This window comes from Trichoplax adhaerens, genomic scaffold, assembly GCF_000150275.1.
Source record: "Trichoplax adhaerens TRIADscaffold_3 genomic scaffold, whole genome shotgun sequence".
Taxonomy (NCBI): domain Eukaryota; kingdom Metazoa; phylum Placozoa; class Uniplacotomia; order Trichoplacea; family Trichoplacidae; genus Trichoplax; species Trichoplax adhaerens.
The window spans coordinates 3,421,082-3,440,200 of NW_002060945.1; the positions used below are offsets into that span (position 1 = coordinate 3,421,082).

Genomic DNA, 19,119 nt, shown 5'->3' on the forward strand with positions numbered 1-19,119 from the left:
TTCAAAAACGAAATATTATGCAAAGGAGTCTGGAGGAATCTGAAATGATTACAGACATGAGAAGTGATATTAAGCAGGTAAGCTGCTATGAAATAAAATCTGAAAATTAGCATTCTTGACGAAAGAGTCTTGATAAATATCATGTTAAAATTATTGCCATAAAATTCCAAAACAATCATAGATTGATTGGAAAGATAGAATTAACATCTTGCCTTTAATAAAGTAAATGAATAGAAGCGTACTGGTCCTCATATTTGAATCAATCTCTAATGCACTTAATAACAGATTTAATGATCATTTAGTAAGGACATAACGAATAAAACCAATTTATAATGATGTCTAATTATTTCGCTCACTGTATCCATAGTTGCAATTATTTATCGATGGGACGGTTGGTACTCTTCTTAGTAGAAATACTGATTATGGACGTAAATTAGCTCGAATCCAGCAATTTGAAAAGCTGCACTTAAATATCCAACAAGAACTAGAGGTGCATGGACTTATTTTTTATCAATATTTCTAATCCAAGTTATACGCCAGAGTTATTGGCTAATCAAATCAGATTAAGTCTACAGCAACATTTAACTCATCTTTTCATCTTCACTTTATGATAATAATTTGTAGAGCAATAATGAGAAATATCAAAAAATCAACAGTACTATTGGACAAGCAAAGATGGACCGAAATCTCGATCTTTCCACGATTGATGAAGACATTGATAAATTAAAGAATAGCTGGCCAGAATGCCAAGCTTTTCTTGAAAATCGTATATACTTAACTCAGATGGTAATTGAACTCCAAAATAAAGTCAATGAGGTAAGATGAATGATGGAGGCGAAATCTCATCTTTACAACTTTAAAATTTGAGATTTTTACTCTTGGAAAAACGCATAGAAAAATTGTTAAAGCACAGTATACGAAATAGAAATTAGCATCAAATCATTGAATAAAATTATAATAGCTTTTACACATATCAGTAAACTATTCAAAATAAAAGCAACGAGTTAGATTTGAGAAAGTAGACTGAAAAGGGATGCCTAGCTTTTTCGATAATTTCTAAAAGACTAATATAATCTTATGCTATTTGAGTAACATCTGTAGCCATTTATCACTAATCGAATTATCGTAGATTGTCAAGTCTACACTATTTATTAACTCTAAATTAATTTCCTACTTTATATTAGATGGTAAATAAATGCAACGATTTACTCTCTCAATCGAAAAGAAGCTCCCAATCGACACAAGGTAGTGATGACCCTCTGGAAATAGAGAAAGACCTTGAAAGCGATGTTGCTAGACTAAAGAATAAAAGGATAGAGATTCAAAAGTTCTTAAGCAAAGTTAGTATCTAGCCTAGCGCATATTTTCCCCATTTTCGAAATATAATTATAGCCATTTGATCGTTATAGTCGTACTGTATTGTAACTAGGGTAGTATTTCAGTGATGTAGGAATAAAGTTTTAATTAAGGATTCCTTTAAATTATTTAAAATTTGTGTTTCTTTTAACAGGATATATTTGATTCTTATTTGGATGGTGGTGCCATTATGGAAGCCGTCGCTCAAGTCTTAGCTGATTTGGAAGACAAAACTGCCAAAGCCAAAGTGGCTCTAGACACGAAGAATAAAATGCAAAAGTCAAATAAAGTAAAAGACGATCTAAAGAAGGTAAAAGTCTGGTTGTGTATAAAACGATATTTTCACAGATTTGAAATATTTTTGAGGATTAAATAAGTTCTGTATCACAATATGAACTTTCACACAACATCGTTAGCGACGGACTATGAAATATTAAAACTACTTTCAATTCTATTACGTTAAAGGCCCTACAAAACGTTCATGATCTTGATGAAGAAGTTGGGAAAGTGTCGATGGGAGAAGATTCTAGCAGTGTTGAAAAGGAACAAGAAAAATTGAAAGGATACAAATTTAAATTATCGGTATAGTCTATTCTTGTTGAAAATTGTTTCATCTAAATTGCATAACTGTGGTAAAGGCTGTATGTTAGATGTAAGTGTGAAGTAACGGAATATTCTTTCGCCATATTGTTTTCCTATACACCAACAGCAATTGAAACAACAAGTTGAAAAGTGTGCTAAAGATTGTACCAATGTTAGCGCAGGAGATGTTAATAGACTTCTAGATGATGCAAGGGATACATGCAATATCTTAGCTAAGAACTTATCATCATGCGAGTCTATGCTTGGATATGCAAAAGAATTCTTCTTATCTGCTGAAGAGGTTGTTCAATACCTACAGATTGTATTAATATATACTATATGATTTTCTTTTAATCACACTGAATTAGTGCATATTATGATTACTAAAGATAGTTTGATCAATAAGGTGTTAGCGTTAATCACAGTACTAAATGCATATTTGTTGCCATTTTGAAATTAGTATGAAAAATTAGTAGAGAAATCAAGGGAAATGATTAGAGGAAAACCTAAAACGACCGATCTACAACATGCTAAATCAATTATTTCTACCAGCGAATCGGCATTCCAAAAATTAGCTACGGCTTATGATAAAGTCTGTGATAATCACGCACAACTATGCGAATCGGTTAATTATTATCAAGAGCAACCAAATTCATTAGAACTGATTACTGATGGTATTCAACAATTGGCTGAAGACTTTACGCTGCACCATGAAGAAATCTCTGAAAAATGGAGTGATTACCATAAAGAGCTGGAAGCAAGTCTTGAAGTTAGTGCATTGGAACAAGTCTTGGACAAGGTTAGATAAAATAAACATCTTCGGTTAGACAACTAAAGTATTAAAACTTTGATTGGCTATAGTACAAAAATTGATTATGTTATGGGGGGATTCATAGTTTTCAGTTAACTTGATGAAATGGCAGCGGTATTCAGTATTAAGCTGCAAAACTACTTTCTTGTCCTCTCGGTTGATTTGAAAAAAACAATATACTTTAATTTATTGCCGTATTTAACAAGAATTAATCATTTTAGCCATGCCCGCTCATTTGATAAAAGAGTAAATTATACTTATTCCTAAGATAGAAATAAGGCTAGATCATCTAAAAAATGATCCTTGAAAGTTTGACCGCTAATTTTCAATTCAATAATTAGATTCGCACCCAAATCGATGCATTAGACAGCAGCATCAGTCAGAAGGAGAAAGTATTAATCTCGACATTACACGCTTGCAAGCGTGCCCGAAACGAATTTGAACAGTTTCAAGAAGAAATTAAGGTAATCTGTAGTATACGGTATAAATTATGTTTTCATGAATTCAATCATTTCCTATTTTATGTAATTATTATAAAACTGCGGTAGAGGCGAAGTTGCCAATTTTACTATATGTTATACCGTAGTTATAGAGTTGCTATTTGATAAGCTATCAAAATCTTTCTGAAGGTACTAAGTTATAAAATGCTCATTTTGGTCCTAGGAAACTGAAAAAAATGTAGAGCGCTTAACTGATATGGCCGCTGATCTAGAAACTTCTAATGCTGATAAAGCTGAAGAAATTGACACTAAAGCTGAGGACTTGGAGAAACGATGGCAAGAATTTATTGCGCGTGCTGAAAAGTATAATTTTACACTATCACTCCTCAGTCAATTCTATGAATATTGCAATGAGGTTAGTTGAGCAATTTCCAACATCTACTGAGTCTAAATCTCTTAGATACTTATGACTGTACTCGATAAATGCAACATAATTTTAAATTATGGTGATCTTATTAAAGTTATAGTATATTATATCTTGAGTGTCCTATATTGCTGTTAAGATAGAGTACTAGCATAGAGTTAGGAAGATATCCTGGTTTCACTTTGTAATTCGAGATGTGAATTTTAGGATGATTACCGTTAGTGTTTATACAAACGATATTAGTGTCGATAATAGTTTTGTTAAATCAACTATTACGTAGTGCAGGAACTAATGTCAATCCTTTTTTACGCAAATTGTAAACTTTCTAAATCGATATTTACTCTCTTGACTGGTTAACTTTGGTAGGGAGATAAATGGATAAGAGATACTAAAAAAATGATTGATGATTTTGGAGATAAAATCCCCAAAAGGCCTGGTCGAATTGAAGCTACCAAGATGCTAACAGAATTGATGAATAGAATTCAAACTGAAGAGATTGAAACATTGTTCATAGATATTGAAATTTTGGCCAAATATGTTGATGTTAAACCGGCTACTGACAAAGCAGGTACACTGTCAAAGAGATATAACGAAATTAAGCGAGATGGTGATAATTTACGACAGCAATTGGAACTCTTAAAGGAAGGGAAAATTAGAGGGCTATGGAAACTAACATCAGCTGCTAAAAATAAGGTCAGTAAATGGCTATGGTATTCTTTACATACAGTAGACTGATTTTACCCCAATATGATGATAGCATGTTTAACTTGACATCCTAACATTGGCGTTTTACAGGCAAACGCGATAGAAGATCAGGATGCAGATGCAAACAATGAGGATATTCCAAAACGTGAGAGATCTCCATCCAATGCTGTAAAAGATTTATTGGAAGCAGATCCTGCCTTTAAATCACCCAAAATGATAAGGAAGCGGCCTGGTCGAAAAGGGCGCTCTCTGCCAACGATATCTGAGACAGAAAGGAAAAATCTAGCTGAAAAGATCGGCCCGGGAGGAAAGAAATTGCGAAGGATTGCCTCTGATTCTCTAAATAATTCTCGCAATTCTAACCCTGGTAATTCACCTAAAATCGATATCAGCAACAACACTATTCCGGAGGTAGATGATGTCGATGGTGCTGAAAAGGAAGCTCCAAAGTTTGTAAAGCCACCACCACGTATTTCATCATCGTCGCTCAATAAAACTTCAGCTAGTAAGCCATCCGATGATCAACCAGATTCGCCGAGAAGATCAATCATTAATACCAACGGAAGAAGTTCATCGAATCTCAAATCACCTACAAGCTGGAATTCATCGCCCTCTACGTCGCTTGGTAGTCTGCCAGAATCGAGTCAAAAATCTTCGCCGGCCACATCCGTTAGTAGTAAACCACAAACCGATTTAAGAACAAATCGTCGAGTTTCATCATCTACAATGATCAGCCCTAGGTCTGAAACAAACGATAAACCAAATCAGAGATTTTCACGTTTGACATCGAATAATGCACCAGAAGATGACAAACCAAGCCAGAAACTATCGCGTCTGGCATCCAACAATGCATCAACAGATGATAAACCAAGCCAGAGAGCATCGCGTTTAATATCCAGTAATATATCAGCAGATGACAAACCGAGCCAGAGAGCATCGCGTTTAACATCCAGTAATGCATCAGCAGATGACAAACTAAGTCAAAGGCCATCGCGCTTAACATCCAGCAATACATCAGCATCAGCAGATGATAAACCAAGCCAGAGGTCATTGCGTTTAACATCCAGCAAATCATCAACAGATGATAAACCAAACCAGAAACCATCGCGCCTGATATCGAGTAATGGATCAGCAGATGATAAACCGAGCCAGAGACCTTCACGTATTTCATCAAGTAATGCATCGGATAGTAAATCAAGCCAGAAACCTTCACGCTTTCCATCAAGTAATGCATCAGATGATAAACCAAGCCAGAGACCTTCACGTTTTTCATCAAGTAATGCATCGGATAATAATTCAAGCCAGACGCCTTCACGTTTTTCATCAAGTAATGCATCAGATGATAAACCAAGTCAGAGACCTTCACGTTTTTCATCAAGTATTGCATTGGATAGTAAATCAAGCCAGAGACCTTCACCCTCTCCATCAAGTAATGCATCAGATGATAAACCAAGCCAGAGACCTTCACGTTTTTCATCAAGTATTGCATCGGATAGTAAATCAAGCCAGAGACCTTCACGCTCTCCATCAAGTAATGCATCAGATGATAAGCCAAGCCAGAGACCTTCACGTTTTTCATCAAGTAAAGCATCAGATGATAAACCAAGCCAGAGACCTTCACGTTTTTCATCAAGTAATTCATCAAATGATAAACCAAACACGAGACCTTTGCGCTTGACATCTAGCAAATCATCGTCGGAGGATAAGCCGAGCCCGTCCCCTACCAGTATTGAATCCAATGGTAATAAATCTACGAAAAGATCATCGCCTGTATCAGTTAGTAGTCGATCTCAGGTAGATGGTAATCTAGTTAAGAATTCGCCATCGATCCCTATGCGTATCGCAAGCTCATCTACAAATCGTAATTCATTGTCGTCTGCACCTAATTCACAAAAGAATAATGATAACATTAGAAAACCTCCGGCACGAACTGTCTCTAATGGTAGAATGAACAATGTTAATGCAACGTCTAAGCCCGTAACGCCAAACGCTAGTAATGAACCCCCTCGAAGGACGCCAATCACAAATAGTCGAAGAACAAGCGATAACAATCCTCCTGTTAGAAAATCATCGAATAGTGTACAAATTAAGAGAACACCATCGACGACATCGCCTGTATCTCCAGTTGCTCCCACCAGATCGGCACAAAATTCAACATCAAGGAATACTAATAACTCCGATCCAAATAAACGCAGGGTATCCGTAACAGCAAGGTCAAGGATTTCATCAAGCGATTAGCCATAGGCTAAACCAATAATTTACTACATAAATATTATTAATCGATACTATCACTAGCAAATTGTTTTTATCTATCGGTATGATAAGATATCTAGTAGTAATAGTGTATGAGAAAACAATATTTTTTATGGTAAACACATAACAAGCGAATCGGCTTCGAAAATTACAATATTAGCATCTCTTTATATATGAATTCAATCAATCTTGATCCTATTTTTTATGAAGTTAGGAAACTCTAAATAGCTATTTTTTTAATGTGTGATAAACCTATTTTTATTTAATGGTTGCAACGAATAGAAATTATAAGACCTATTTCTGTATACAAGTTTGTATATTACGAAATCATGATATCGCTAATTGTATTGCAGTTAATCCTCACACTAATACAGTAAATGCTGATGGCTGTAAAAATTGTTTACTAGATAACAGCATAATAAAACTGTATTATTACAGATTTTTGCAATAAAAATCTCTATTTAGCTAATAACTCTGCAACGCGGTCAGCAATAATTTCTACCTGATCTTGCCTTTTAGTGCTTTTCTACTACAAATCAAGAAAACAACTATTACATTACTATTGATAGCACAAGCCAATGTTTGGATTGATGTAAGAACTTCCTCAACCTAGTCGTAGTGATACGAGGTTAATATCTAAGATTAGGCTACCACCTTTTTGGTCTTATATACCATCTCTTATACTTTCATTCAATTACGATTATCATTTAGTTTTGTTATACTTCTCATCGACGTAGTGAATGCACTAAAGCTGAAGGTAAGAGTTAATTGGAGTTTGATTTTGGGTGCTATCAACAATTCTAAACAAGCGATTGTTTATTAGTCATAACTAGTCATTAATTTTCGTTCATTAATCGGCTAGCCAATACATAGCTTGAAAAGTAAACTTAATACTTAAAATTTCTTAAAGGATTGTCAAATCCAAAAATTAATACAGGCCATCATTAATACTAAAATATAGCTTTATTAACAGTGATATCAATAAAATATGGCAAAAATTGCATATTATGTATCTGTAAATAATTATATTAGGTGCCTTTATTATATTTCAGTATAATTGAGAAATAAATGACACTATATACACGTATAGGCAATCTATAGTACATTAGCCATTTTAGATTGGTGGATACTCTCATTACTTTACATAAAAGGATATAAACAGGAATAGAAATGTTTCGTTAGCTAGAAATGATTTAATATATGTAAATTTATCAGTAAATGCAAAGATATCAAATTATTAATGAATAAAAGCAGTTAGAATAAGATTCACATGGAAAAAGAGGGAAAGTTTTTAATTTTTCGCCAAAAAATACTTTTACATAGTCCTGTAACCTCTTTAATTAGTTGTATGGCAGTTAATTTAGTAAGTAGGTGTAGCCTTTCCATTTACGATAAATTAAACGCTTGCTAACACAATAACCGGGTAAGTAACTATCACTAGTACGTTAAATCTCCTTTTACATATAAATTATATATTCTCTCCAATCTTTAAATTATTTAATATTAATTATAATTATAGAAGTTTCTAAATAGAAGGGAGGAATATTAAAACAGGCTTACATGAATAAATAGTGGTGTGCTGCCCCGTATTAAGATACAGCATAGTAACCCATTAAAGCATTATATAGAGTAACAGTTTGTTAGGCATGAAAGTATATAAGATATGCCTTCATCATACCACTATACAGCTTTGAAGTTAAATAATACTTCGATGGTTAAACTAAGTTAATAAAGTTTACATCAAGTTGCGATCGATCATCTAGCATAACTATGAGAATAAAGTCATTAATCGTTAGAGCAACTGAATAAAAGAATATTATTGGAAAGTATTCACAACAAGATTAAATGCTCTAGAACAGTATTATTAGTTAAATGGCTATTTCCTACGTTCTTACTCCAATAAGACAGTTAAAGCTTTAAAGCAACTGAGTATTCTACCTCTCTTTAATGCCTAAAGTTACCCCATTCGATGCAGATAACGTTATTTTAGGCTCAATTCGTAAGGGAATTTCAGTTTCTTGTACTGGTTCGAACATCATATCTTGTAACACCTTCACCAATGCCATTTTAGCTTCCATAATTGCTAATCTCATTCCAATACAATTTCTAGGACCGTTGCCAAATGGAAGATGAGCAAATGGATGACGTTTAGCTTTTTCTTCTGGTGTAAATCGTTCTGGTATAAATTTTTTTGGATCTGGCCACAACTTTTCGTTATGATGGATACCATAAATTGGTATTGCAGCGACTACATCTTTTGGTATCAAGACACCACCGATCACAATGTCATTTTTCGCAATTCTGTTTACAATATATGCTGGGGGATATATACGTAATGACTCGCTCAATACCATGTCTAGATATGGTAAACTGGAGACTAATTCAGAAGTGACCGTTGTGCCTTTTGGGCATTTTTCGTCAATTTCGTCAAGAAGACGTTGCTGGACATCTGGATTCAGAGCTAATAGGTAAGATGTATAAGCCAATGCACTAGCCGTTGTTTCATAACCAGCCAATAAAAAGATAAAAGACTGACTAATGATTTCTTCATCAGTTAATTTACCATTTTGACCAGCTTCGACTAATAACTGCAGTAAATCGCGGCGATTTGTTAGACCTTGTTGTAAACTTTGACGCCTTTCTGCAATAATAGCTCTGCTAACACTGGCAATGTGATGAACGGAGTTTACTCTAGTTCGCATAAATTTACTGATATACGGATAAAGAGAAGGCATTATTGCACCTAAAGCCATCGCTAGATTTGAAGTACTAAAAAAACTAGCCGCTTGTTGTCTGATCTCCTGGCCCCTGACATCTGCAGTGACATGTACACCAAATGCAGTTGCCATAATAACTTCCATACTATATTCGCCATAAATTTTCCAAATGTTCGCTTTTCCTTGCTGCTTGTTTAAATTCATTAATTTATCGAATAAACTATCGCATGCACTGCTAATAATAGATTCTATTTGCTTCAATTTAGCAGCGCTAAACGTTGGTATGAGCACATTCCGAACGCGTTTCCAGTCATCATCTGTGATTGCTAGGAGATTCTTGTGAAATGGTGGAGTAGGTGGTATAATAGGGAAGCGATTCGTGAAATTACTAAAATGCTTAACCATAATATCTTTTACCATCGGCAAATCGGATATAACCATTACAGGCCTCCTGCCAAATAGAAGACCGTACACTTTACCATATTTCTTAATGCAGTTAATTTGCTTCGATTCTTTACTGAATGCACTTCCAATCAAAATATAAGGTTTAGGTCCGGGAATATTTAGCTTCTTAAAATAGCGAAGAGGATGAATGAAATAATAGTGAAAAAGTAAAGTTAAAATTAACACTGCAGCTACCCAGGCAATTTGTTGTGGAGTAATATTAGCAAAAGTCCACATAGCTGAAAAGAATAATATTAGCACGTCTATGATTACCTTTAAAACTAAGTGATAAAAGGTAAGCTCTAGGCTACTACATCGAAAAAGTGCTTTAGTAAACAATGTTTCGTCGCAATAAAATGGCTACCGTTATATATTAAGTAAAGACTAATTATGAGCAGAGAATTTAGTCAGAGTCTGTGCGTCCACTGGTCTGTATTCACTGCCAAGGTCATAGAGTGTTTGCAGGCTAGACAATATGGAAACTGGACTAGATATAGCTAGGGACTACTCTAAAAATTTGCAATTTTCTATAGTATTTACTAGCCAACTTGGGTCTGTTCTGGCATCCTGCAGTTTTATTGTATTATTATGGATAAATTGACTTTAAATAAACTCTATCTCTTATGTATCCTACCTATATAAATGCTTAGTTATAGTGAATACAACTATATCCTTTTATAATATTCAGTTCTACTGCTTTATTGCGCACGAAATTAATGTTTAATAACGAGAAAAATTAAGACTATTGAGGTGAGTAATCTTATCTAAAACTATCGACTTGCCTTATCTTAGAAGCTCCTAGATTACACAATGTGATATGTCACGTACACACCACACATAATTACGCCAATATATTCCTGAAATAAAATTTCAATATCAGAACTCGATACATCAAGAAATTGATTATATCATAAGACATGATTTGTCAGCCTATCATGTCATATAATCAACTATTGATTAACAGTAATACAGTGTATTTGACCTTGATTCCGTAGAGATTTGTTTACGAATTGCGTCATGGCGTCATTGGTAAATAAATCTAAACGGAATCAATGTCAAATAGACTGTGTAGTAATATCTCAGGTAGATGGACAAAGATTGTAGAGATAGAGAAAAGATCTTTATTAAAGAAGCAGATATACCTAGCTAGCAGAGATCAATTTTAGCATTACGTAATGAAATTAATTATACTCAATTATAGAGGAAAATAGCTGTATCTTTTGTACAGTTTATTAGTTCCATCTACTTATGCTTTTAGAACAGACCTGTCTATAAAGATGAACGATTACCGGTACTTTACCAGTATATCTTATTTATTCTAGTATAGTAAACATTTGGATTTATAATTCATTCTTAACTATCATAACACACCTACAGAGGGACAGCTGCCATACAGTAAAAAGTGAAATCGAACTTTTCTTACTCTATACAGCCGCCTGTTTGCTATAATGTTCAGTATAAGCAGTAGGACTGTAACAGCATCTGCATTGGTCCACCTAAACTCCATCTTGAATTCATTGTCATAGCTACCGGTAAGCATTCTTTTAGCCAACTATAGTATCAATACACTCGTTGCATGCTTACCATATGATTGCATCATTAATAAAGTTATCATAGTTAGTTTCCAAGCATTTTTCTACAAAAGTATCCACACCCAAGATATCATGGTCGGGTTGATTGATATTTCTACCCAAACTGCAGCTATAGCTGGCGTTACAATTTTATCTTTAGCGTACGCATTTTATCAGTACTTCGTTCAGCCGCTTTATTATTTTCAGAAATTAAATATACCGGGCCCTAAGCCTTCATTATTTGTTGGCACTGCATTTAACAAAGAGACAGGCGGACATCTTGGACAAATACATTGCATTAAAAAATATGGTAAAGTTTATGGCGGTTTACTAGGTGTAAGGCCAATCATGGTTATAGCTGATCCAGAAATGCTTAAAGAGGTTTTGGTGAAACAATTCAGTAACTTCCCTAATAGATATGCTGTTATACCGCCTGCTCCGGAATTTAGTAGAAATCTTCTTGCTATCAAAGATGATGACTGGAAACGTATCAGAAACGTACTTATACCAACGTTCAGTGCTACAAAGTTAAAACAAATTGAACCGATTATAATCGACGCTTGCGATACTCTAGTAGGTAAAATAATTAAAGAAAATCGAGAAAATGGGAAAGTTAATATCTGGAAACTATGTGGCGAATACAGCATGGAAGTCATTATGGCGGCTGCATTCGGTGTACACGTTACTGATAAAGTTAGAGGACAAAAAATTTGTAAAGCCGCGGCTGCATTTTTTGGCGGATCTGATGTAGCTTTGTTAATAGCATCAGTTGTACCTTCATTGTATCCTTTTCTAAGCTTTCTAGCTAGAGAAAGGACTAATGCAGTAAATCATACCGTTCAAGTCGCTAGAGCTGTTATAGCCGAGAGAAGACGAAATTTACAAAATGGCCTAACTAATCGTCGAGATTTATTACAATTAATGATTGAAGCTGCAGAGAATGGAAAATTAACTGATGACGAGATTGTTAGCCAATCCTTCATATTTTTATTAGCCGGCTACGAAACAACGTCGAATGCGTTAGGCTATACGTCTTATCTACTAGCATTAAATCCACAAGCTCAGCAACGTTTAATAGACGAAATCGACGAGAAATGTCCTAAGGGTACAAATCCGACGATAGAGCTACTTTCCGAACTTCCTTATCTAGATATGGTTTTCAATGAATCGTTACGAATATATCCACCAGCGTATATCGTAAATAGAGCTACAAAGCATGAAACAGTTATTAAGGGAGTTAAGATACCTCAAGGCCTGATAGTAGCGATTCCAATATACGGTATTCATCATAATGATGAATTATGGCCAGATCCAGAAAAATTTATACCAGAACGATTTACACCCGAAGAGAAAGCTAAACGTCATCCATTCGCTTATCTTCCATTCGGTAACGGTCCAAGAAATTGTATCGGTATGAGATTAGCTATAACCGAAGCTAAGTTAGCTTTAATCAAAATATTACAAAATGTAGTACTTGAACCAGTAAAAGAGACTCCAATTCCTCTAGAAGTTGAACCAAAGTTAACATTATCTGTAGCAAACGGTGTAATAATAGGTGTAAAGGAACGTTAAAAATCATCTGATGTAATCACTTTAATTTTCTAATTCATCAATGCTGTACTCTCGTTTGAGTTTTCTACCTTTGCGTTTAACTACTTATAACATAATAATGTCACATTTTAAGTAGTAATTGTTGTATAAAGTGAGTGAAATTTATATCTCCAATTCGATATTTTTATACTTTATATTTATGATTACTAGTAGAATCCACACTCGTAATATTTCAGGTACTGCATCCACTTATACTTTTTACTTTACAATCTAGATATATCTGCATCCTGTTATTATTATAATTACATGCTAAAAGTTGCAGATCGATTGTATCAACTGTAAACCTATTCAAGGTTATACACAATATATCAATGCAATAATGCATGAATAAATTTGCGTGAAAGAAAATTTATAGTATAGTATAGTACTATACTATACAGTAGTAAGTATTAGTAATTCTTGTAATTGGTCGTAACGTATATATATCGATTATTCTGTATATAAACTATGTGAACTTATAGCACAGTATACATCGCATATAACAATACAATGTCGACCTTTAATTACTTACTACATACTTTTACGATTATAATAAAATCTATTCCAATTGTGGTTATCCTATCAATCGATTTCTACGCAATATGTGTGAAGGGAAACGAAGAGAAATGAAAAGAATTTCATGGTCGTAATTACTGTCTGTAAATCACGAGATTTATGTGGCATAAGATATGAATCAATTTATATCATCACTCTCTATTCAACAAAATCTCGCAATTAACCACACGTAAATAATAAATGATAACTGATCTAGATAGCAGATATTTTAATAAGATAGTGACTAAAATCGCTGTGCACGCTGGCTATATGGCAATTATAATTTTAAATGAATTGACGGCCATGATTTATGTACGTTACTTGGTACGAACATAATAAATATACTCGTACTTTAAAAATATTACTATTCTAGAAGGGCTTTCTAACTCTCATGGCTGTAGGTTATGCCATTCAATATTGCAATGAAGTAACTACAAGGCATCATTATATGCACAATTTTTTTTTAGCATACTGTATTAAATACGTAAAATACATAGGTTTCCATTACTATGAGGATCAGATTTTGACATCCTCAGTTTACTTGTATGGCCAAGAGTCCATGAAGCGTGGGTAAAGATAAAAGTACCTTAAAATATCTACCGAAAGAACAGTTCCAGTTACTCAATGCTGATTTAAAGTAAATACTGTCCTTTTGACAATAATATTTGACAGTGACTACAGTACGCTGAGGCATAATGTTATAAATTACATCATTGTGATATTTATTTAATGCTGTATACATGTGGTTGTATCTTCCAGCTATCAGTTCTATTCATTTACCATTTAGCATAGAGTATACATACATATCGAAGGGATCTTTGCAATACGATTAATGCTATACTTCAGTTGCTGAGTAAATCTTGTAAAATTAAATGGTAATATACAGTATATATGTTACTCTACATATACTTTGCAGGATTGATAATTTTGACGGCGATCAGTCAACTTTTTTGTAAAATAAAGCTCTTAGGACTGTACAGCATTTACGAGATACTATTGTAGACTTATGGAATCTGCATTACTAATAGTCAGAATACAACATCAACAAAGGGCAATAATTTTGACTATAAATAGTCAATTATATTATTGTTTAGAGCTAACAACGCAGGAAACAAAACACCAATTTATTTTATTTTATTTTACCGTACTGAACGATATATATTTGCACCTGTATAGTTAATGCAGTATCATACGAGTTATTGTGTAATCTGAGTCAGTACTTTACATATCATATACTGTATGCTACGGGCAAATACAAAGCTCAATATGCTATGTAACCTCTATTACCATCAAGGTATGCTATTTTTAACTTACCATTAATAACTACAAGTCTACTTGATAACTGTCCTATTATATTAAAAGCAAAGAGGAAAAGCTGGCGTTAGAGCTGGAAAATTGAGCTCAACTTGCAAAGCTTGTAATATCAATCGCAATCATTCGGATATTGTATTGGTCTATCGAATATTAACACTAGAGAGGTCTGTTTGACAGTAGTAAATGTTGCACTGAAGCTATAAAATGCAGTACGTATAATAATACAGTATTCTATGTTGTGATAATTTGGTAGCCCTCCTATTTGCTTGTTAAAACTATAACAGAAATATATCATCGAAGTACCTAAATACACCCTGCTGATTTTTGACAGCTAAAAGAGTAGAATTCATCTGCTATACTCGACTATTCAGCAATATATTTAAAAAATATTATTGTATTACGTTATCCAACTCTTATAAGAGCAAACATCGACAGCTAATATACGTGTATCATGCTTGAATTCATCGGCATTTCTACCCACACTGTAGCTATAGCTAGCATCACAATTTTATCTTTAATATTCGCATTCTATCAGTACTTCGTTCGACCGCTCTATTATTTCCAGAAATTAAATATACCAGGTCCTAAGCCTTCATTATTTTTTGGTACTGTATTTACTAAAGAATATGGTGGACATCTTGGACAAGTACGTTGCATTAAAAAATATGGTAAATTCTATAGTGGTTTACTTGGTTTAAAGCCAGTTGTTATTATATCTGACCCAGAAATGCTTAAAGAGGTTTTGGTGAAACAATTCAGTAACTTCTCTAATAGATTCGATGTTATACCATTTGATCCAGCAGTTAGTAGAAATCTTCTTGCTATCAAAGATGATGACTGGAAACGTATCAGAAGCGTACTTATACCAACGTTCAGTGCTACAAAGTTAAAACAAATTGAACCGATTATAATCGACGCTTGCGATACTCTAGTAGGTAAAATAATTAAAGAAAATCGAGAAAATGGGAAAGTTAATATCTGGAAACTATGTGGCGAATACAGCATGGAAGTCATTATGGCGGCTGCATTCGGTGTACATGTTGCTGATGATGCTAGAGGGCAAAAAGTTTGTAAAGCTGCGGCTATATTTTTTAGTAGTTCTGATATAGCTTTGTTAATAGCATCAGTTGTACCTTCTCTATATCATTTTTTAAGCTTTCTAACACGAAATAGAACTAATGCAGTAAATCATATCGTTCAAGTCGCTAGAGCTGTTATAGCCGAGAGAAGACGAAATTTACAAAATGGCCTAACTAATCGTCGAGATTTATTACAATTAATGATTGAAGCTGCAGAGAATGGAAAATTAACTGATGACGAGATTGTTAGCCAATCCTTCATATTTTTATTAGCCGGCTACGAAACAACGTCGAATGCGTTAGGCTATACGTCTTATCTACTAGCATTAAATCCACAAGTTCAGCAACGTTTAATAGACGAAATCGACGAGAAATGTCCTAAGGGTACAAATCTGACGATAGAGCTACTTTCCGAACTTCCTTATCTAGATATGGTTTTCAATGAATCGTTACGAATATATCCACCAGCGTATATCGTAAATAGAGTTACAAAGCATGAAACAGTTATTGACGAAGTTAAGATACCTCAAGATATGATGGTAGCAATTCCAATATATGGTATTCATCATAATGATGAATTATGGCCAGATCCAGAAAAATTTATACCAGAACGATTTACACCCGAAGAGAAAGCTAAACGTCATCCATTCGCTTATCTTCCATTCGGTAACGGTCCAAGAAATTGTATCGGTATGAGATTAGCTATAACCGAAGCTAAGTTAGCTTTAATCAAAATATTACAAAATATAGTACTTGAACCAGTAAAAGAGACTCCAATTCCTCTAGAAGTTGAACCGAAATTTACGTTATCTGTAGCAAACGGTGTAATAATAGGTGTAAAGGAACGTTAAAATCATCTGATGTAATCACTTTATTCTACTGATTTATCAATGCTACATTCTCGTTTGAGTTTTCCACTTTTCCGTTTAACTATTTAGAACATTATAATGTAACATTTTATTAAAGAACGTTTATTATTTAGAGAGAGTGACATTATAATCCTAACTGCGATATTTTCGCGCTTTATAATATAGATACTATCTGTATCTTGTTATTATTCCAATCATAACACTTATGATGTATTTTTGATTACATAGAAAAGTTATAGATCGACCGTATTAACTATAAACCTATTCCTAGCAATTTAGCATCCATCAATGCAAATAAGCATGAATTAAGAATGCTTTAAAGCAAATTTGATATTGCACTATGAACCATTAAGATCTTTCTATGAGCACTTGTTTTCATTGACCTACGTTTTGATGAACTATTAAGTAATACACAGCAATATACTTTGTAATCATTCTATGATTTCAAAGATTCATTCTGGCCATAAATCGTATGCATTTACAGTACGTAAATTCATTTTATTAATCATATCAGACTACCGTAAATTAGCCATTTCTCATAAGCTTGAAACGAATAATAATTACGTTGTAGCTTTGATAGCTAAAGGTAATCTTTTGATGTCTTCTTAACTAAATCATGTTATGGCGTAATTACTTTGCATATCTATAATGCTGAATGTGTTTGGACCTTGGATTGTATGTTGAGACGTTGCTAAGATTTAGTTTGTATTACGATACGATGGACTGCTACTAGTTGGATGATTAGTACTTTTTGATTCTTTTATAGCCTGCAGCTCTTTCATAACTGTTACACTGTCTTTTATTATGGCTGTGATACCTCTATGTATAGCATTTGGTAATGCCAACGATATACAGCATTTAGCAGTATTGTTATTAATAAATGATGTTAATATATGTCAACAGAGGTGATTACATCTGTATACGTTAATATGCTTTATATACTCTTACTTATATTTATATTCAGTTTACACATATTAGTAGGTAAGTGCGACTTGAATAGGAGATTTCTGGTATTTTCTCGTTACAATTTTTTCTACTTGTACTCATATGCATTAATTACTAGTAATAAAAGAATCATCTTGTGTAATTGAATTTATGAAATTTTCAGTATGCGTGTATGTAAGTACGTCTCTATTCTGTAAATTTAACAGAAACCATCATAGACTTTAAGATTTATACAAATTATAGGAAGTTATCGAGCAGTATAATTGAATTACTATTGTCTTATTTGCATACTCATAACATGCAATATGACATTTAAGTTGAGGTACTTTTGTATATACTTGCGACTAGAATAAATTTTTTTCTAATTGAGGTAGTCCAATCTATTGCATTCCAGTCAATATTGGTCAAGAGGAATGAAAAGAACTTTAAACCGGAATTATTTTATGCAAATAAGAAAATTTAATGTCATCTGATATAAATCCATTATGTCATGACTTAATAACATTCGGTAAAGTCTCGTGATTTAACATAAACAGTAAATTCAATTGATAACTAAAATCTTGTTTTTAGTAATGATCATATGGCAGTCACGTATAATTTAAAGACGTAACTACTCGTTCTGGCTAATAAGATCCCTAAATAAATCGATAGCAATATTGTACTCTATATGATATGGGTATAGCTATTTTCTAAAAAAATAGAACGACCCTGGAAGTGCTTTCTTACTTCCATGACTATAAGTTTTGTTGCGAAATGATATTTTCGTTGTAGTTTCTGGATAGTGCAATATTGTAAGTTTACCTCGACGTTAATCGATTCTGTTGGTGACACTATCAAGATAGTAACCTAAACATTTAATGTTGAGTATTCTAGTGAGTGAACAATTTCGATTACCAACTCTCGGTTTACAGTAAATCCAATCGGTTTGGCAATGACATTTGACATTGGCTATATTGCGCTATGTTCTTATGAATTACGTCATTGCAATATGCCATATAAATACTATATCATTGGCCATCATACTCTTTATCCGGATATCCATTCCATCCACTTACCATTTAGTTTCAATGACTACAGTTTACTGTCCGCAATTGACATCCGAGCTAGCTGGTAGGTTGGTTTTGTGCAGTATGGTATATGTTTTCATTCATACCTTATAGTAGAATGACCGGATAAATGATCAGCTTCGCAATTATTTTGCATTGATAGCCGTTAGCTATCCCGTAGGTTTCTTTTTTAGTAGTTCCTAGCTATTACTCCTGCTATTACGGCATACTGTATACTTCTGGTAAAATTTGAATGTAATCTTGGTAGGCAACATCATCGATGAAGTCATAATATTTGCTGTAAATACAGTACTTCAAGAATTTAAAGTTCAGTTTATTATTATGACTCGTATTGATACACCTAATAAGACAGTAAATATAACACAATTTACAGTAATATGTTATTTATTCGATGACC

At 33.6% G+C, this 19,119-nt stretch overlaps 3 protein-coding genes across 3 annotated transcripts; 2 read left to right on the forward strand and 1 right to left on the reverse strand.

Moving 5' to 3' along the window:
* Positions 1 to 8,505: 8,505 nt before the first annotated feature.
* Positions 8,506 to 9,969, reverse strand: TRIADDRAFT_50001 (uncharacterized protein; the record flags this gene model as incomplete). The annotated part of the gene is made up of 2 exons (XM_002110896.1): positions 8,506 to 9,212; positions 9,282 to 9,969. 2 exons carry the CDS (start codon positions 9,967 to 9,969, stop codon positions 8,506 to 8,508), a joined length of 1,395 nt encoding a protein of 464 aa, XP_002110932.1.
* Positions 9,970 to 11,396: 1,427 nt separating this feature from the next.
* Positions 11,397 to 12,875, forward strand: TRIADDRAFT_54379 (uncharacterized protein; the record flags this gene model as incomplete). Its single annotated transcript, XM_002110374.1, has 1 exon — positions 11,397 to 12,875. The coding sequence occupies one exon, from the start codon at positions 11,397 to 11,399 to the stop codon at positions 12,873 to 12,875; it is 1,479 nt and encodes a 492-aa protein (XP_002110410.1).
* A 2,338-nt stretch (positions 12,876 to 15,213) lies between these two features.
* On the forward strand, positions 15,214 to 16,692 carry TRIADDRAFT_54380 (uncharacterized protein; the record flags this gene model as incomplete). Its single annotated transcript, XM_002110375.1, has 1 exon — positions 15,214 to 16,692. The coding sequence occupies one exon, from the start codon at positions 15,214 to 15,216 to the stop codon at positions 16,690 to 16,692; it is 1,479 nt and encodes a 492-aa protein (XP_002110411.1).
* Positions 16,693 to 19,119: the final 2,427 nt, after the last annotated feature.